Consider the following 21,651-nt stretch of genomic DNA (forward strand, 5'->3'; position numbering starts at 1 on the left):
GAGCCCGGGAACCAAACACGAGACTTTCAGGTTAGCACTCTAGCGCTCTACCGCTAGGCCACACCGTGTCATGAAAAGCGTCGAAGTTTTACAAATTGCGACATTTGAGGGATAGTTCAACTTAACAAATATATTGACCTCTGACCCCACTAATACATACAGCTGTAGACAACAGTCCATGACCACAGCGTCGACCAGCAGCCGGTACCACTCACGGCACGACCGGCTGAAACTTGCCGGTGTTTTAAGGATATCATCAGACACCGCAGTATAATCATCAGACAGCGTAGTATGCATCTCATTTAAAAACACCATAAACTTACCACCCCCCCCCCCCGACCCCAAAAGCACCAAGTCTAGAAGCTCTGAGTAATTTGGATCACAGAGTCTCCAAGGACGGGATCGTCTCCACGATGCTGATAGAACCTGACCGCCCGGGGTTTGGGGAATTCCCGCTTCTATATTCGTCTTTGTTGTGCGGTAAGAATGTAGATTAAAGACAACGGAGGAACGTTTTAATAGCGTGATTAAAGCTCTTCAGCATTTTTTTTTTTTGGTGCGCTGTTGAAGTCGTGTAGTGCAGGCGAAGGTCGAATTCGGAAGCTGATTACAAATTATTTTAGGATACGATTCTTTGTTAAGAATTAAAATAGTTGTTTTTTAATTATTTTTTTTTTCGGGCGGCGTTCTATAGGGAGGTCTATTGTGTTTCGAATGAAAGGATTACCGGTTTTTATTCCGGGTGTTCTATTCCGGTGAAGCCCGTGGTTAATGGATTAATTTAATGGATGTGGCTGGCGGTGGGGGACAGGCCATGAAATTGTTGGATGGATGGATACACAGACGTGGTGGGGGGAGCAGCAGGAGGAAGAGGAGGTAAATCTTAGTCAGGTTGTACGTCGTCATTGTATACGTTGTTATACATCTTCACTGTGTATACGATTTTATACATCATCATGGCGTAGGCATTTTATACTTCGTCACTGTGTAGGCATTTTATACATGATCACTGTGTAGGAATTTTATACATCATCACGGCGTAGGCATTTTATACATCAACACTTTTTATACGATTTATACGTCATCATTGTGTATACGTTATTATACGTCATCACTTTGTATATATTTTATACATTATTGCTTTGTATACATTGTATACATTTTACACATCATCACCTTGTATACAATTTATACATCTTCACTGTGTATACGTTATCATCACTTTGTTTACATTTTATACTGGGTATACCTCTAATACATCATCATTTTGTATACATTTTGTACTGGGTAATACATCATCATACATTTATACATCATCACTGTGTATGAACTTAACAAATAATCGCCGTCGTATACATTTTTATAGTTATGCTGCATTTTTATATTTTCTGTCAGCTCACTGTTTATCATTAGATACATAGAACAGAACGATTCTTAGATGTACTTAAACCCACGAACTTCGCCTCCCCGTATTTTCACGCTGTGTTAACTTCATGTACCGGTCTTGTGATAAAGTAATATCAGTTACACTTGTGTCAGATAGTTCACCTGTTTCTGTGACCTTGGTATAGTATGACGTGAGGTCAGTTCTATGCTCAGCTGCCTTTACTTTCCTTTACGTGAATGGGGTCGCCTCCTCAGAGTTTGGTCAACTCATCCTTGGGATCCCAAATACAGACTTTTATCTGATAGCATTCGTACGCTCTACAATCCATTCACGCTTCCCCATGATATATTGCTGTATTGAGATGTATGTTGTCCGTATATGTTGCTACAGTTGTGAATAGCAATGCGTTTAAGTATATCCAAGCGTCTGTTATGTTAATGAATTATGGTACAGCATTGTACATAGGTCTTTCCCCATCTGTTATTTTAATGAATTGTGACGCAGCAATGCATTGATGTATCTTTCCCGCATGCTTTATTTTAATGAATTGTGACACAACAATGCATTGATGTATTTTCCCACATTTTAATTAATTGTCATTCAACAATGCTTTGAAGGGCAGTTGTCTTCTGATGTTTTTTTTTTTAAATATTGAAAACATAATTAAGTTAATTTTTGTGTCGGGAAAGAGCGATAGTTTTTTTGTGTTAATTAAATATTGGCAATAACATCAACAATGTGTGGTTTGATTTTGATTCTGGAACAGTTTCCGTGCTCTTTATTGATTCGTTGTCAGCTTTCTATTTCTCTCTTTCTCTCTTTCTCTCTCTCTCTCTCTCTCTCTCTCTCTCTCTCTCTCTCAGTCTCTTTTTCCCATCTCTTAATTTATCTTTATATCTCACTCTTTCTCTATTTCTTGTATCTTTATCTCTTTCTCTCCCCTCTCTATATTTCCTTCTTTGTCCTTCAAACTTTCTCTCTTTTCTCCTCTCTCTGTCTCCCCCCCCCCCCACCTTTATCTGTATCTTTATTTCTCTCTTTCTCTCTTTGTCTCTCACTCCCTTTCTCTTATTTTCTCCCTTCTGCCTAAAACATCTGACAGTCTCCCCCATCCTCCCAACTTCCAGAGTTGATCTAATTTAATGACATCCGTCTGTACTACCTCCGATTGTCCCCTTCTTCTGAGTACCGAAAACCCGTTGTACTTGTGAGTTGATCTAATACCCCCCCCCCCCCCTCCTCCTTCTTCCCACATCCCTTACACACTGACATACACTATCGTCACATTCCCCTAGATTCATAGAAACTTTTATACTGGTGAATTAATCTCATAAGAGCTCCCCCACCCCCGACACAGTCCCCACTATCCTCCACTACTCCACTATCAGGGAAACTGTTGTATTTGGACCAGACGGATAGGCCCTAACAAGGTCTGTCGCTATACACGCAGTCTGGTTAGGGAATAGGGTGAAGGCGTTGTCAGAAATCTAAAACGATGGAGTAGTGTCTCTTTCAGGCATCTCTACGGAAAGGGGGGGGGGGGCAACTCTACATCCCTCCGCCGAACTAAATAGAATTTATATAGAAAATGTATACTTTTACCATTGTCCGCCACTCCCCCCCCCCCCACTTCCCCAGGAGAAAACATGATTGAGTGATGGTAAAGTGATCAAAGCTATAACGATATAGTGATGGTATCAATAATATAAAAAGATAGAGTGATTGTTTCAAAAAGTTAATACCTGGAGTTGATGGTATTATAAATGTATAATGATGGAGTGTTTACGACACCGTAGTGCTGTCAATATTTTAGACAAAACACTCATTGTTTTTTTGGAAATTCGTGAATTTTCCTATAGTAAAGTTTAAATCCCCGATTCTTAGCTATACTAAGTAACTATAGCTTTGTTATAAGGTTGAGCTATATTTTTTCATTTTGCTGCATTTGGTCCACAATTGCAACAACCGAATAACCACAATAGGTATGAAAAGTCTATGTAATTATATTATGTTATCGTTTCAAATATTTTCAATAACTGCCCCCAACCTCTCCTTGATGTCCACCCTGACTCTACTAATCCAAATTAAAAATAAATTGTTTGCTAAATTACTATTATAGTACTAACAATTATTTGTTTGACTATTTCTAGCCTTAATGAAACCGACCGGAAGTAATTTTATACTTATCACATTCATTTTATAAAATACGAGCCGACCCGCGGTGTATCATACGCCGCTATTTAGTTGTTGTTTTTTCTACTTTCCAGTAATTCATAATTTGTGAATTTCGACAGTACCAATGCCTGCCCACTGAAAATATTTGCTTTAAAACACTACCCCTTCCCCTTTCTCCCCCATTCCCCTTTCTCCCCCCCCTTCCCCCTTCTCCCCCCCCCCCCCCCCCCCGTGAAAGCAGCCTCCTCTTAGTTACCTCCTCTAAGTTTAAAAATCGTTTCAAACTAAATTATCTGCCCCTAATAGGTCACCAACCCGGCTCTACGATTGTATTATGTAAACATTTAGCGTGAACCACAGCTCACCAGACCATGTGAGGTGGGGGGTGGGGGGTGGGGTGGGGTGGTAGCGATAGAGAGGAAGAGAGGGGGACTGCAAGGCACGCTTGCAGCTTGTTTTCTAACGTCTCCCAGAAGAGAATTATATATATACGAGCCGACCCGCTGCGTATCATACGCCGCTATTTAGTTGTTTTTTTTTTTTTACTTTTCAGTAATTTATAATTTGTGAATCGACAGTAACCAATGCTGGCCACTGAAAAATATTTGCTTTTTGCTTAAAAACACTACCCCCCCCTCCCCCCCCCCACGTGAAAGCAGCCTCCTCTTAGTTACCCCCTCTACGTTTAAAATCTTTTCAAACTAAATTATCTGCCCCTATAGCCGTCACCAAACCCGTCCTCTATGATTGTAAAATGTAAACAGCGTGACCACAGCTCACCAGACAATGTGAGGGTGGGGTGGGGGTGGTAGTGATAGTGATAGAGAGAAAGAGAGGGGACTGCAAGGAGGCGCTTGCAGCTTGCTTTCTAACGGCTCCCAGAAGAGAATTATATATATACGAGCCGGCCCGCGGCATAACATACGCCGCTATTTAGTTGTTTCTAATTTTCAATAATTCATAATTTGTGAATTCGACAGTACCAACGCTGACACTGAAAATATTTCTTTAAAACACTAGAAGTAGCTCGTTAAGGACCATAACCCCTCCCCCTTCCTTCCCCCCCCCTCCCCCCCCCCCCCTACGTTTAAAATCGTTGGCTCTGCTTGTAAACATTTAGAGTGAACACAGCTCACTAAAACCATGTAGGGGTGGGGAGGTAGGGAGAGCGTTTGCAGCTTGTTTTCTAACGGCTCGAAGAGGAGAATTATATATATAGAAGATATATATATATATATATATATATATATATATATAGAGAGAGAGAGAGAGAGAGAGAGAGAGAGATAGATAGATAGATAAGATTCAAATTTGGTTGAAAAAATATGCTTTCTGGCAACACAAATTTGGAATAATTTAGAACCAGCTTTTCAAGTCTATTGCAAGTATCGCTGAATTATCATATGTTAAACAGTTACTTTATTATGTACATAAGTTTGGTCGGATATCACACCGGTTACACCAAAGCCGACCGACAAACTGCGGTCTATATCCAACACGCTCTCTGCCTTATTTCCATATTAAGCGGACTACCGATAACACCCTGACATTTTCACTTGGCCAATGTATTTTAAAAAAAATCCTCAATGGAAAGTTCAGTCGCGAACGTCTGCATAATAATACATTGTACGGATTTTGCCCACTAATGGGAAGACTAAGAGATTTTCATTTTTATTTGGTGTGTACAACAAGGAAAGCAGGTTGAATTTGAAGATAGATATTTATTTTTTAAAGTGTAACCAGGAGGGAGTGGTTTTCTTATTTTGTGTGATTTTTTTTTGGGGGGGGGGGGGGGGGGTTGATTGAGTGGTTTTTTAAATGGTCACGGTAGCGGACGTTGGTGGGTTAGTGGTGGCAAACTTGGATGTCGATAAATTAACGTAATAATTAATGGACGATCTCTAATTGTTTTATTCTATTCGCTACTATTATTATTACTGTGGGTAGAGACTATTTGTAGATTTATCTCACTCCACGAATGCCTGTCTCTATGGTCGGGATATAATTAGCACCACATACACACCCCACACACTGCTGTACCCCACACACTGCTGTACCCCACACACTGCTGTACCCCACACACTGCTGTACCCCACACACTGCTGTACCCCACACACTGCTGTACCCCACATTGATGTACCACACACTGCTGTACCATACACACTGCTGTACCCCCCACACTGCTGTACCCCCCACACTGCTGTACCCCCCCACACTGCTGTACCCCACACACTGCTGTGCCCCACACACTGCTGTGCCCCACACACTGCTGTGCCACACACACTGCTTTTCCCACACACTGCTGTGCCCCGCACACTGCTGTGCCCCACACACTGCTGTGCCCCACACACTGCTGTGCCACACACACTGCTTTTCCCACACACTGCTGTGCCCCACACACTGCTGTGCCCCACACACTGCTGTGCCCCACACACTGCTGTACCCAACATAATTAGCACCACATAGAGAGAGTGGACACACCCCACACACTTTTGTACCCCACTTAATTAGCACCACGTAGAGAGAATGAACCCACACCCAAATTGAACTGAACAATAATGGCATGCTGTCACAACAGATAATTAATTAATCACCGTCTATTCATTCCCAGGCCAATCGTTGCATGATTTATTAGCTCACCCCAACATGCTCTTTGTAACCAAAACACTGTGGAACCTGTACAATTGTTATAACTCCACACACTGCTCTACCACACACACACACACAACTGTACCACACAACTGTACCACATACAGCTGAACCACACACATACTGTTGTACCACACAGCTGTACCAACCACACACACAACTGTACCACACACACAACTGTACCACACATTGCCACACACATACTGCTGTACCACACACAGTTGTACTACACACAGCTGTACCACACATTGCCACACATACACTGCTGTACCACACACACAGTTGTACCACACACACTTCAGTACCACACACTTCTGTACCACACACACAGCTGTACCACACATTACTGTACCACACACTTCTGTACCACATACAGCTCTACCACATTGCTGTACCACACACTGCTCTACCACACACACACACACACAACTGTACCACATAACTGTACCACATACAGCTGAACCACACACATACTGTTGTACCACACAGCTGTACCAACCACACACACAGCTGTACTACACACACAACTGTACCACACATTGCTGTACCACACACACACAGTTGTACCACACACACTTCTGTACCACACACTCTTGTACCACACACAAAGCTGTACCACACATTTCTGTACCACACATTACTGTACCACACACTGCTGTACCACACACACAGCTGTACCACACATTGCTGTACCACACACAGCTGTACTACACATGGCTGTACCACACACTGCTGTACCACACATAACTGTACCACACACTGCAGTACCACACACTGCTGTACCACACACACTGCTGTAACACACACAACTGTACCACACACAACTGTACCACACACTGCTGTACCACACACACTGCTGTACCACACAATGATGTACCACATACAGCTATATCACACATGGCTGTACCACACACTGCTGTACCTCACACACTGCTATACCACACACATCTGAACAACAACCAACTGTACCACACACATCTGTACCACAACCAACTGTACCACACACAACTGTACCACAACCAACTGTACCACAACCAACTATACCACACACATCTGTACCACAACCAACTGTACCACAACTAATTGTACCACAACCAACTGTACCACAACCAACTATACCACACACATCTGTACCACAACCAACTGTACCTCACACACAGCTGTACCCCATGTGCATGTACCCACACACTGCTGTACCCCACACATTGTTTACCGCACATTTCTGTCTTCACACACTGCTGTCCCCAGCTCACTGCTTAACCCCATACACTGCTGTCTACAAAACACTGCTGACCCCCCCCCCCCCCACCTCCCTGCTTTTAATCCACATACCCTATGCACTGCTTGGACCCCACACAATACTGTACTAAACACACTGCACCCCACACACTGCATTACCCCACACTTGTCACCACTCCTGAATCTATTCTATATTTTCCTTTATACAACATTGCATCTATGGTTTACAAATAGTCTTCCAATGCTGTTTATCTGTCTGAAAGTGCAGCAAAGTGTATGAAAGTTCATCACACCTCACCTGTTAAAGTCCCTCTTCCCTCCCTTCTCATATTGGAACTGTCAGCCCATGCTATTTTGGACATCTTTCTATTGATTTGATGAAGAAACAATCTCCAGCACAGGGGGGATAATTCCTGGCACTTCTTGCTGATTCTGTGCCCTTGTTAGGTTCCTTGTGTCTTGCTAGCCTTATATGAACTGTTACTGTGCTTGTGCTTAAAGAAGTTCCATTTAATGGTGTATACATTTTTTATTAGAAGAAGGCAGGATGGTCTATAGCTGTTTACTTTGTGATTAACTATAGATTTTTAAATAACTGTTTCAGGAAATTTAAGTTGTGAGCTGTTTTTATCTTGACTAAGAAAAAAGTGCACTTGGAATGGATGTTTAATTTATATACTTTTTAAATGAATAGGATTTGACATTATTAGATGGTTTTCTTATGTGTTCATAGCAATTTTTATAAAGTGACATGATTTGCTTACATGCTTACCTTATTTAGTAAATGGGACCTTGTTTTTTATGGGACCCTGTTTTGTTGATATGACACTGTTCTGTTGATGGGACCCTGTTTTGTTGATATGACACTGTTCTGTTGATGGGACCCTGTTTTGTTGATATGACACTGTTCTGTTGATGGGGCCCTGTTTTGTTGATGGGACCATATTTACATGATTTGGCCTTATTTATTTGATTGGACCTAGTTTGCTTAATGGATCTCATTTTTTTTAAGGGACCTTTTCCTTTTTTTTCTTTTAGTTGGGCCTTGCTTAATTTAGGAAACCTTTATTCTTGGAATAGCTTGTAGAATTGTTATTTGTTAGATCATGTTTATAAACTTGATACCTACTTGATACCTGCTGACAAATAATATTGATCAATACATCAAAGCGTTAGTGTTTTGATAACTGAGCTATTGAATGTGTTAGTTCAAAACAGTATTCCTTCTTCTGCTTTCAGGGCTAATATTGATCTTTCAGAGAGGCTGCACAAGTCAGAAGGTAAGTGGTGGTTTTTTTTTTTTTACTTATATTTTTATTATAAAACAAGTATAACAGCAAAAACATTGAAGGTGGATTTACAAATATATACATATTTAAATGAAATACAAATATGCTGTTTAGACCATTTGTATGCAATGTGTATACAGGGAGGTAATATATAGTGAGTATGTGTTCGTGAAAATTTTTTTTTAGTTGGGGTCATGGATGCAAAAAGATAGAAATGATGGGAGGGGGGGGGGGGGGGGTATGTGAGGGTTCTGGTTCAGTGATTTGTGTCTTTACAATGTTTATAGGTTGTGTGATTGTTGAGTGTGGGGTAGGGGTGGGCAGTCATGAAGCAAGCTAACTGCCTGTCAAGTGATTCTGAGGGGGTAAAAAAAAAGTCTAAAACCTGTCATATTGAGTTATTTTGGGTTGATTTTGTCATATTCCAAGTTTGTCTTACATGTGAGGGATACAGACCTAAATTATTTTTTCTTAATATTCACAAATAAGTTGATTTAAAAGTTTTAAAAAAAAAGCATTCAACGCAAAGTGGGTAGTAGGTGTATAGGGGTTGGGATAGGGTGTAACATGCGACCGGGGCAGTGTCACATTTTCATTGCGTTGTGATGTTGCTATTTGTGGTGTATCTGTTTAAATGCTGTCGTTTTTTAGTTGTCTAAAAAAAAAATAATAAAAAACGACAGCATTTAAACAGATACACCACAAATAGCAACATCACAATGCAATGAAAATGTGACACTGCCCCGGTCGCATGTTACACCCTATCCCAACCCCTATACACCTACTACCCACTTTGCGTTGAATGCTTGTTGTTTACTATAACTTAAGTCTAGTATCTGTCCAGCGAAATGTACTTTGTCCTATAAATCAAGTCTAGTATCTGTCCAGTGAAATGTACCTTGTCTTATAAATCAAGTCTAGTATCTGTCCAGTGAAATGTACCTTGTCCTATAAATCAAGTCTAGTATCTGTCCAGTGAAATGTACCTTGTCCTATAAATCAAGTCTAGTATCTGTCCAGTGAAATGTACCTTGTCCTATAAATCAAGTCTAATATCTGTCCAGTGAAATGTACCTTGTCCTATAAATCAAGTCTAGTATCTGTCCAGTGAAATGTACCTTGTCTTATAAATCAAGTCTAGTATCTGTCCAGTGAAATGTACCTTGTCCTATAAATCAAGTCTAGTATCTGTCCATTGAAATGTACCTTGTCCTATAAATCAAGTCTAATATCTGTCCAGTGAAATGTACCTTGTCCTATAAATCAAGTCTAGTATCTGTCCAGTGAAATGTACCTTGTCCTATAAATCAAGTCTAGTATCTGTCCAGTGAAATGTGCCTTGTCTTATAAATCAAGTCTAGTATCTGTCCATTGAAATGTACCTTGTCCTATAAATCAAGTCTAGTATCTGTCCAGTGAAATGTGCCTTGTCCTATAAATCAAGTCTAGTATCTGTCCAGTGAAATGTACCTTGTCCTATAAATCAAGTCTAGTATCTGTCCAGTGAAATATACCTTGTCCTATAAATCAAGTCTAGTATCTGTCCAGTGAAATATACCTTGTCCTATAAATCAAGTCTAATATCTGTCCAGTGAAATGTACCTTGTCCTATAAATCAAGTCTAGTATCTGTCCAGTGAAATATACCTTGTCCTATAAATCAAGTTTAGTATCTGTCCAGTGAAATGTGCCTTGTCCTATAAATCAAGTCTAGTATCTGTCCAGTGAAATGTACCTTGTCCTATAAATCAAGCCTAGTATCTGTCCAGTGAAATGTGCCTTGTCCTATAAATCAAGTCTAGTATCTCTCCAGTGAAATGTGCCTTGTCCTATAAATCAAGTCTAGTATCTGTCCAGTGAAATGTGCCTTGTCCTATAAATCAAGTCTAGTATCTGTCCAGTGAAATGTACCTTGTCCTATAAATCAAGTCTAGTATCTGTCCAGTGAAATGTACCTTGTCCTATAAATCAAGTCTAGTATCTGTCCAGTGAAATATACCTTGTCCTATAAATCAAGTCTAGTATCTGTCCAGTGAAATATACCTTGTCCTATAAATCAAGTCTAGTATCTGTCCAGTGAAATGTACCGTGTCCTATAAATCAAGTCTAGTATCTGTCCAGTGAAATATACCTTGTCCTATAAATCAGGTCTAGTATCTGTCCAGTGAAATGTACCTTGTCCTATAAATCAGGTCTAGTATCTGTCCAGTGTAATGTACCTTGTCCTATAAATCAAGTCTAGTATCTGTCCAGTGAAATGTACCTAGTCCTATAAATCAAGTCTAGTATCTGTTCAGTGAAATGTACCTTGTCCTATAAATCAAGTCTAATATCTGTCCAGTGAAATATACCTTGTCCTATAAATCAGGTCTAGTATCTGTCCAGTGAAATGTACCTTGTCCTATAAATCAGGTCTAGTATCTGTCCAGTGTAATGTACCTTGTCCTATAAATCAAGTCTAGTATCTGTCCAGTGAAATGTACCTTGTCCTATAAATCAAGTCTAGTATCTGTCCAGTGAAATGTACCTAGTCCTATAAATCAAGTCTAGTATCTGTTCAGTGAAATGTACCTTGTCCTATAAATCAAGTCTAATATCTGTCCAGTGAAATATACCTTGTCCTATAAATCAAGTCTAGTATCTGTCCAGTGTAATGTACCTTGTCCTATAAATCAAGTCTAATATCTGTCCAGTGAAATATACCTTGTCCTATAAATCAAGTCTAATATCTGTCCAGTGAAATGTACCTTGTCCTATAAATCAAGTCTAGTATCTGTCCAGTGAAATGTACCTTGTCCTATAAATCAAGTCTAGTATCTGTCCAGTGAAATGTACCTTGTCCTATAAATCAAGTCTAGTATCTGTCCAGTGAAATGTACCTTGTCCTATAAATCAAGTCTAGTATCTGTCCAGTGAAATGTACCTTGTCTTATAAATCAAGTCTAGTATCTGTCCAGTGAAATGTACCTTGTCCTATAAATCAAGTCTAGTATCTGTCCAGTGAAATGTACCTTGTCCTATAAATCAAGTCTAGTATCTGTCCAGTGAAATGTACCTTGTCCTATAAATCAAGTCTAATATCTGTCCAGTGAAATGTACCTTGTCCTATAAATCAAGTCTAGTATCTGTCCAGTGAAATGTACCTTGTCTTATAAATCAAGTCTAGTATCTGTCCAGTGAAATGTACCTTGTCCTATAAATCGTCTAGTATCTGTCCATTGAAATGTACCTTGTCCTATAAATCAAGTCTAATATCTGTCCAGTGAAATGTACCTTGTCCTATAAATCAAGTCTAGTATCTGTCCAGTGAAATGTACCTTGTCCTATAAATCAAGTCTAGTATCTGTCCAGTGAAATGTGCCTTGTCTTATAAATCAAGTCTAGTATCTGTCCATTGAAATGTACCTTGTCCTATAAATCAAGTCTAGTATCTGTCCAGTGAAATGTGCCTTGTCCTATAAATCAAGTCTAGTATCTGTCCAGTGAAATGTACCTTGTCCTATAAATCAAGTCTAGTATCTGTCAAGTGAAATATACCTTGTCCTATAAATCAAGTCTAGTATCTGTCCAGTGAAATATACCTTGTCCTATAAATCAAGTCTAATATCTGTCCAGTGAAATGTACCTTGTCCTATAAATCAAGTCTAGTATCTGTCCAGTGAAATATACCTTGTCCTATAAATCAAGTTTAGTATCTGTCCAGTGAAATGTGCCTTGTCCTATAAATCAAGTCTAGTATCTGTCCAGTGAAATGTACCTTGTCCTATAAATCAAGTCTAGTATCTGTCCAGTGAAATGTACCTTGTCCTATAAATCAAGTCTAGTATCTGTCCAGTGAAATATACCTTGTCCTATAAATCAAGTCTAGTATCTGTCCAGTGAAATATACCTTGTCCTATAAATCAAGTCTAGTATCTGTCCAGTGAAATGTACCGTGTCCTATAAATCAAGTCTAGTATCTGTCCAGTGAAATATACCTTGTCCTATAAATCAGGTCTAGTATCTGTCCAGTGAAATGTACCTTGTCCTATAAATCAGGTCTAGTATCTGTCCAGTGTAATGTACCTTGTCCTATAAATCAAGTCTAGTATCTGTCCAGTGAAATGTACCTTGTCCTATAAATCAAGTCTAGTATCTGTCCAGTGAAATGTACCTAGTCCTATAAATCAAGTCTAGTATCTGTTCAGTGAAATGTACCTTGTCCTATAAATCAAGTCTAATATCTGTCCAGTGAAATATACCTTGTCCTATAAATCAGGTCTAGTATCTGTCCAGTGAAATGTACCTTGTCCTATAAATCAGGTCTAGTATCTGTCCAGTGTAATGTACCTTGTCCTATAAATCAAGTCTAGTATCTGTCCAGTGAAATGTACCTTGTCCTATAAATCAAGTCTAGTATCTGTCCAGTGTAATGTACCTTGTCCTATAAATCAAGTCTAATATCTGTCCAGTGAAATATACCTTGTCCTATAAATCAAGTCTAATATCTGTCCAGTGAAATGTACCTTGTCCTATAAATCAAGTCTAGTATCTGTCCAGTGAAATGTACCTTGTCCTATAAATCAAGTCTAGTATCTGTCCAGTGAAATGTACCTTGTCCTATAAATCAAGTCTAGTATCTGTCCAGTGAAATGTACCTTGTCCTATAAATCAAGTCTAGTATCTGTCCAGTGAAATGTACCTTGTCCTATAAATCAAGTCTAGTATCTGTCCAGTGAAATGTACCTTGTCCCTAAAATCAGGTATAGTATCTGTCCAGTGTAATGTACCTTGTCCTATAAATCAAGTCTAGTATCTGTCCAGTGAAATGTGCCTTGTCCTATAAATCAAGTCTAGTATCTGTCCAGTGAAATGTACCTTGTCCTATAAATCAAGTCTAGTATCTGTCCAGTGAAATATACCTTGTCCTATAAATCAAGTCTAGTATCTGTCCAGTGAAATATACCTTGTCCTATAAATCAAGTCTAGTATCTGTCCAGTGAAATGTACCGTGTCCTATAAATCAAGTCTAGTATCTGTCCAGTGAAATATACCTTGTCCTATAAATCAGGTCTAGTATCTGTCCAGTGAAATGTACCTTGTCCTATAAATCAGGTCTAGTATCTGTCCAGTGTAATGTACCTTGTCCTATAAATCAAGTCTAGTATCTGTCCAGTGAAATGTACCTTGTCCTATAAATCAAGTCTAGTATCTGTCCAGTGAAATGTACCTAGTCCTATAAATCAAGTCTAGTATCTGTTCAGTGAAATGTACCTTGTCCTATAAATCAAGTCTAATATCTGTCCAGTGAAATATACCTTGTCCTATAAATCAGGTCTAGTATCTGTCCAGTGAAATGTACCTTGTCCTATAAATCAAGTCTAGTATCTGTCCAGTGAAATGTACCTTGTCCTATAAATCAAGTCTAGTATCTGTCCAGTGAAATGTACCTAGTCCTATAAATCAAGTCTAGTATCTGTTCAGTGAAATGTACCTTGTCCTATAAATCAAGTCTAATATCTGTCCAGTGAAATATACCTTGTCCTATAAATCAAGTCTAGTATCTGTCCAGTGTAATGTACCTTGTCCTATAAATCAAGTCTAATATCTGTCCAGTGAAATATACCTTGTCCTATAAATCAAGTCTAATATCTGTCCAGTGAAATGTACCTTGTCCTATAAATCAAGTCTAGTATCTGTCCAGTGAAATGTACCTTGTCCTATAAATCAAGTCTAGTATCTGTCCAGTGAAATGTACCTTGTCCTATAAATCAAGTCTAGTATCTGTCCAGTGAAATGTACCTTGTCCTATAAATCAAGTCTAGTATCTGTCCAGTGAAATGTACCTTGTCCTATAAATCAAGTCTAGTATCTGTCCAGTGAAATGTACCTTGTCCTATAAATCAGGTATAGTATCTGTCCAGTGTAATGTACCTTGTCCTATAAATCAAGTCTAGTATCTGTCCAGTGAAATGTGCCTTGTCCTATAAATCAAGTCTAGTATCTGTCCAGTGAAATGTACCTTGTCCTATAAATCAAGTCTAGTATCTGTCCAGTGTAATGTACCTTGTCCTATAAATCAAGTCTAGTATCTGTCCAGTGAAATGTACCTTGTCCTATAAATCAAGTCTAGTATCTGTCCAGTGAAATGTACCTAGTCCTATAAATCAAGTCTAGTATCTGTTCAGTGAAATGTACCTTGTCCTATAAATCAAGTCTAATATCTGTCCAGTGAAATATACCTTGTCCTATAAATCAGGTCTAGTATCTGTCCAGTGAAATGTACCTTGTCCTATAAATCAGGTCTAGTATCTGTCCAGTGTAATGTACCTTGTCCTATAAATCAAGTCTAGTATCTGTCCAGTGAAATGTACCTTGTCCTATAAATCAAGTCTAGTATCTGTCCAGTGAAATGTACCTAGTCCTATAAATCAAGTCTAGTATCTGTTCAGTGAAATGTACCTTGTCCTATAAATCAAGTCTAATATCTGTCCAGTGAAATATACCTTGTCCTATAAATCAAGTCTAGTATCTGTCCAGTGTAATGTACCTTGTCCTATAAATCAAGTCTAATATCTGTCCAGTGAAATACACCTTGTCCTATAAATCAAGTCTAATATCTGTCCAGTGAAATGTACCTTGTCCTATAAATCAAGTCTAGTATCTGTCCAGTGAAATGTACCTTGTCCTATAAATCAAGTCTAGTATCTGTCCAGTGAAATGTACCTTGTCCTATAAATCAAGTCTAGTATATGTCCAGTGAAATGTACCTTGTCCTATAAATCAAGTCTAGTATCTGTCCAGTGAAATGTACCTTGTCCTATAAAGCAAGTCTAGTATCTGTCCAGTGAAATGTACCTTGTCCTATAAATCAGGTATAGTATCTGTCCAGTGTAATGTACTTTGTCCTATAAATCAAGTCTAGTATCTGTCCAGTGAAATGTGCCTTGTCCTATAAATCAAGTCTAGTATCTGTCCAGTGAAATGTACCTTGTCCTATAAATCAAGTCTAGTATCTATCCAGTGAAATGTACCTTGTCCTATAAATCAAGTCTAATATCTGTCCAGTGAAATGTACCTTGTCCTATAAATCAAGTCTAGTATCTGTCCAGTGAAATGTACCTTGTCCTATAAATCAAGTCTAGTATCTGTCCAGTGTAATGTACCTTGTCCTATAAATCAAGTCTAATATCTGTCCAGTGAAATGTACCTTGTCCTATAAATCAAGTCTAGTATCTGTCCAGTGAAATGTACCTTGTCCTATAAATCAAGTCTAGTATCTGTCCAGTGAAATGTACCTTGTCCTATAAATCAAGTCTAGTATCTGTCCAGTGAAATGTACCTTGTCCTATAAATCAAGTCTAGTATCTGTCCAGTGAAATGTACCTTGTCCTATAAATCAAGTCTAGTATCTGTCCAGTGAAATGTACCTTGTCCTATAAATCAAGTCTAGTATCTGTCCAGTGAAATGTACCTTGTCTTATAAATCAAGTCTAGTATCTGTCCATTGAAATGTACCTTGTCCTATAAATCAAGTCTAGTATCTGTCCAGTGAAATGTGCCTTGTCCTATAAATCAAGTCTAGTATCTGTCCAGTGAAATGTACCTTGTCCTATAAATCAAGCCTAGTATCTGTCCAGTGAAATGTGCCTTGTCCTATAAATCAGGCCTAGTATCTGTCCAGTGAAATATACCTTGTCCTATAAATCAAGTCTAGTATCTCTCCAGTGAAATGTGCCTTGTCCTATAAATCAAGTCTAGTATCTGTCCAGTGAAATGTGCGTTGTCCTATAAATCAAGTCTAGTATCTGTCCAGTGAAATGTACCTTGTCCTATAAATCAAGTCTAGTATCTGTCCAGTGAAATGTACCTTGTCCTATAAATCAAGTCTAGTATCTGTCCAGTGAAATGTACCTTGTCCTATAAATCAAGTCTAGTATCTGTCCAGTGAAATGTACCTAGTCCTATAAATCAAGTCTAGTATCTGTTCAGTGAAATGTACCTTGTCCTATAAATCAAGTCTAGTATCTGTCCAGTGAAATGTACCTTGTCCTATAAATCAAGTCTAGTATCTGTCCAGTGAAATGTACCTTGTCCTATAAATCAAGTCTAGTATCTGTCCAGTGAAATGTACCTTGTCCCTAAAATCAGGTATAGTATCTGTCCAGTGTAATGTACCTTGTCCTATAAATCAAGTCTAGTATCTGTCCAGTGAAATGTGCCTTGTCCTATAAATCAAGTCTAGTATCTGTCCAGTGAAATGTACCTTGTCCTATAAATCAAGTCTAGTATCTGTCCAGTGAAATATACCTTGTCCTATAAATCAAGTCTAGTATCTGTCCAGTGAAATATACCTTGTCCTATAAATCAAGTCTAGTATCTGTCCAGTGAAATGTACCGTGTCCTATAAATCAAGTCTAGTATCTGTCCAGTGAAATATACCTTGTCCTATAAATCAGGTCTAGTATCTGTCCAGTGAAATGTACCTTGTCCTATAAATCAGGTCTAGTATCTGTCCAGTGTAATGTACCTTGTCCTATAAATCAAGTCTAGTATCTGTCCAGTGAAATGTACCTTGTCCTATAAATCAAGTCTAGTATCTGTCCAGTGAAATGTACCTAGTCCTATAAATCAAGTCTAGTATCTGTTCAGTGAAATGTACCTTGTCCTATAAATCAAGTCTAATATCTGTCCAGTGAAATATACCTTGTCCTATAAATCAGGTCTAGTATCTGTCCAGTGAAATGTACCTTGTCCTATAAATCAAGTCTAGTATCTGTCCAGTGAAATGTACCTTGTCCTATAAATCAAGTCTAGTATCTGTCCAGTGAAATGTACCTAGTCCTATAAATCAAGTCTAGTATCTGTTCAGTGAAATGTACCTTGTCCTATAAATCAAGTCTAATATCTGTCCAGTGAAATATACCTTGTCCTATAAATCAAGTCTAGTATCTGTCCAGTGTAATGTACCTTGTCCTATAAATCAAGTCTAATATCTGTCCAGTGAAATATACCTTGTCCTATAAATCAAGTCTAATATCTGTCCAGTGAAATGTACCTTGTCCTATAAATCAAGTCTAGTATCTGTCCAGTGAAATGTACCTTGTCCTATAAATCAAGTCTAGTATCTGTCCAGTGAAATGTACCTTGTCCTATAAATCAAGTCTAGTATCTGTCCAGTGAAATGTACCTTGTCCTATAAATCAAGTCTAGTATCTGTCCAGTGAAATGTACCTTGTCCTATAAATCAAGTCTAGTATCTGTCCAGTGAAATGTACCTTGTCCTATAAATCAGGTATAGTATCTGTCCAGTGTAATGTACCTTGTCCTATAAATCAAGTCTAGTATCTGTCCAGTGAAATGTGCCTTGTCCTATAAATCAAGTCTAGTATCTGTCCAGTGAAATGTACCTTGTCCTATAAATCAAGTCTAGTATCTGTCCAGTGTAATGTACCTTGTCCTATAAATCAAGTCTAGTATCTGTCCAGTGAAATGTACCTTGTCCTATAAATCAAGTCTAGTATCTGTCCAGTGAAATGTACCTAGTCCTATAAATCAAGTCTAGTATCTGTTCAGTGAAATGTACCTTGTCCTATAAATCAAGTCTAATATCTGTCCAGTGAAATATACCTTGTCCTATAAATCAGGTCTAGTATCTGTCCAGTGAAATGTACCTTGTCCTATAAATCAGGTCTAGTATCTGTCCAGTGTAATGTACCTTGTCCTATAAATCAAGTCTAGTATCTGTCCAGTGAAATGTACCTTGTCCTATAAATCAAGTCTAGTATCTGTCCAGTGAAATGTACCTAGTCCTATAAATCAAGTCTAGTATCTGTTCAGTGAAATGTACCTTGTCCTATAAATCAAGTCTAATATCTGTCCAGTGAAATATACCTTGTCCTATAAATCAAGTCTAGTATCTGTCCAGTGTAATGTACCTTGTCCTATAAATCAAGTCTAATATCTGTCCAGTGAAATACACCTTGTCCTATAAATCAAGTCTAATATCTGTCCAGTGAAATGTACCTTGTCCTATAAATCAAGTCTAGTATCTGTCCAGTGAAATGTACCTTGTCCTATAAATCAAGTCTAGTATCTGTCCAGTGAAATGTACCTTGTCCTATAAATCAAGTCTAGTATATGTCCAGTGAAATGTACCTTGTCCTATAAATCAAGTCTAGTATCTGTCCAGTGAAATGTACCTTGTCCTATAAAGCAAGTCTAGTATCTGTCCAGTGAAATGTACCTTGTCCTATAAATCAGGTATAGTATCTGTCCAGTGTAATGTACTTTGTCCTATAAATCAAGTCTAGTATCTGTCCAGTGAAATGTGCCTTGTCCTATAAATCAAGTCTAGTATCTGTCCAGTGAAATGTACCTTGTCCTATAAATCAAGTCTAGTATCTATCCAGTGAAATGTACCTTGTCCTATAAATCAAGTCTAATATCTGTCCAGTGAAATGTACCTTGTCCTATAAATCAAGTCTAGTATCTGTCCAGTGAAATGTACCTTGTCCTATAAATCAAGTCTAGTATCTGTCCAGTGTAATGTACCTTGTCCTATAAATCAAGTCTAATATCTGTCCAGTGAAATGTACCTTGTCCTATAAATCAAGTCTAGTATCTGTCCAGTGAAATGTACCTTGTCCTATAAATCAAGTCTAGTATCTGTCCAGTGAAATGTACCTTGTCCTATAAATCAAGTCTAGTATCTGTCCAGTGAAATGTACCTTGTCCTATAAATCAAGTCTAGTATCTGTCCAGTGAAATGTACCTTGTCCTATAAATCAAGTCTAGTATCTGTCCAGTGAAATGTACCTTGTCCTATAAATCAAGTCTAGTATCTGTCCAGTGAAATGTACCTTGTCTTATAAATCAAGTCTAGTATCTGTCCATTGAAATGTACCTTGTCCTATAAATCAAGTCTAGTATCTGTCCAGTGAAATGTGCCTTGTCCTATAAATCAAGTCTAGTATCTGTCCAGTGAAATGTACCTTGTCCTATAAATCAAGCCTAGTATCTGTCCAGTGAAATGTGCCTTGTCCTATAAATCAGGCCTAGTATCTGTCCAGTGAAATATACCTTGTCCTATAAATCAAGTCTAGTATCTCTCCAGTGAAATGTGCCTTGTCCTATAAATCAAGTCTAGTATCTGTCCAGTGAAATGTGCGTTGTCCTATAAATCAAGTCTAGTATCTGTCCAGTGAAATGTACCTTGTCCTATAAATCAAGTCTAGTATCTGTCCAGTGAAATGTACCTTGTCCTATAAATCAAGTCTAGTATCTGTCCAGTGAAATGTACCTTGTCCTATAAATCAAGTCTAGTATCTGTCCAGTGAAATGTACCTAGTCCTATAAATCAAGTCTAGTATCTGTTCAGTGAAATGTACCTTGTCCTATAAATCAAGTCTAATATCTGTCCAGTGAAATATACCTTGTCCTATAAATCAAGTCTAGTATCTGTCCAGTGTAATGTACCTTGTCCTATAAATCAAGTCTAATATCTGTCCAGTGAAATATACCTTGTCCTATAAATCAAGTCTAATATCTGTCCAGTGAAATGTACCTTGTCCTATTAATCAAGTCTAGTATCTGTCCAGTGTAATGTACCTTGTCCTATAAATCAAGTCTAGTATCTGTCCAGTGAAATGTACCTTGTCCTATAAATCAAGTCTAGTAACTGTCCAGTGAAATGTACCTTGTCCTATAAATCAAGTCTAGTATCTGTCCAGTGAAATGTACCTTGTCCTATAAATCAGGTCTAGTATCTGTCCAGTGTAATGTACCTTGTCCTATAAATCAAGCCTAGTATCTGTCCAGTGAAATGTGCCTTGTCCTATAAATCAAGTCTAATATCTGTCCAGTGAAATGTACCTTGTCCTATAAATCAAGTCTAGTATCTGTCCAGTGAAATGTACCTTGTCCTATAAATCAGGTCTAGTATCTGTCCAGTGTAATGTACCTTGTCCTATAAATCAAGTCTAGTATCTGTCCAGTGAAATGTACCTTGTCCTATAAATCAAGTCTAGTATCTGTCCAGTGAAATGTACCTTGTCCTATAAATCAAGTCTAGTATCTGTCCAGTGAAATGTACCTTGTCCTATAAATCAAGTCTAGTATCTGTCCAGTGAAATGTACCTTGTCCTATAAATCAAGTCTAGTATCTGTCCAGTGAAATGTACCTTGTCCTATAAATCAAGTCTAGTATCTGTCCAGTGAAATGTACCTTGTCTTATAAATCAAGTCTAGTATCTGTCCATTGAAATGTACCTTGTCCTATAAATCAAGTCTAGTATCTGTCCATTGAAATGTACCTTGTCCTATAAATCAAGTCTAGTATCTGTCCAGTGAAATGTACCTTGTCCTATAAATCAAGTCTAGTATCTGTCCAGTGAAATGTACCTTGTCCTATAAATCAAGTCTAGTATCTGTCCAGTGAAATGTACCTTGTCCTATAAATCAAGTCTAGTATCTGTCCAGTGAAATGTACCTTGTCCTATAAATCAAGTCTAGTATCTGTCCAGTGAAATGTACCTTGTCTTATAAATCAAGTCTAGTATCTGTCCATTGAAATGTACCTTGTCCTATAAATCAAGTCTAGTATCTGTCCAGTGAAATGTGCCTTGTCCTATAAATCAAGTCTAGTATCTGTCCAGTGAAATGTACCTTGTCCTATAAATCAAGCCTAGTATCTGTCCAGTGAAATGTGCCTTGTCCTATAAATCAGGCCTAGTATCTGTCCAGTGAAATATACCTTGTCCTATAAATCAAGTCTAGTATCTCTCCAGTGAAATGTGCCTTGTCCTATAAATCAAGTCTAGTATCTGTCCAGTGAAATGTGCGTTGTCCTATAAATCAAGTCTAGTATCTGTCCAGTGAAATGTACCTTGTCCTATAAATCAAGTCTAGTATCTGTCCAGTGAAATGTACCTTG

The 21,651-nt window shown here is 38.3% G+C and overlaps 1 protein-coding gene across 1 annotated transcript in view; it reads left to right on the forward strand.

The window, feature by feature from the left end:
• LOC131956567 (uncharacterized) overlaps positions 1-21,651 on the forward strand; it is a 151,822-nt gene that overhangs the window by 27,287 nt on the left and 102,884 nt on the right. The window contains exon 18 of the mRNA XM_059321087.1: positions 8,690-8,730. Coding sequence (XP_059177070.1) covers positions 8,690-8,730 — 41 coding nt within the window. The remainder of the gene's footprint in view (positions 1-8,689; positions 8,731-21,651) is intronic.

The sequence above is a fragment of the Physella acuta genome, unplaced genomic scaffold (genome assembly GCF_028476545.2).
Source record: "Physella acuta isolate Inbredline_101_S28 unplaced genomic scaffold, ASM2847654v3 ptg001160l, whole genome shotgun sequence".
NCBI classification, from domain to species: domain Eukaryota; kingdom Metazoa; phylum Mollusca; class Gastropoda; family Physidae; genus Physella; species Physella acuta.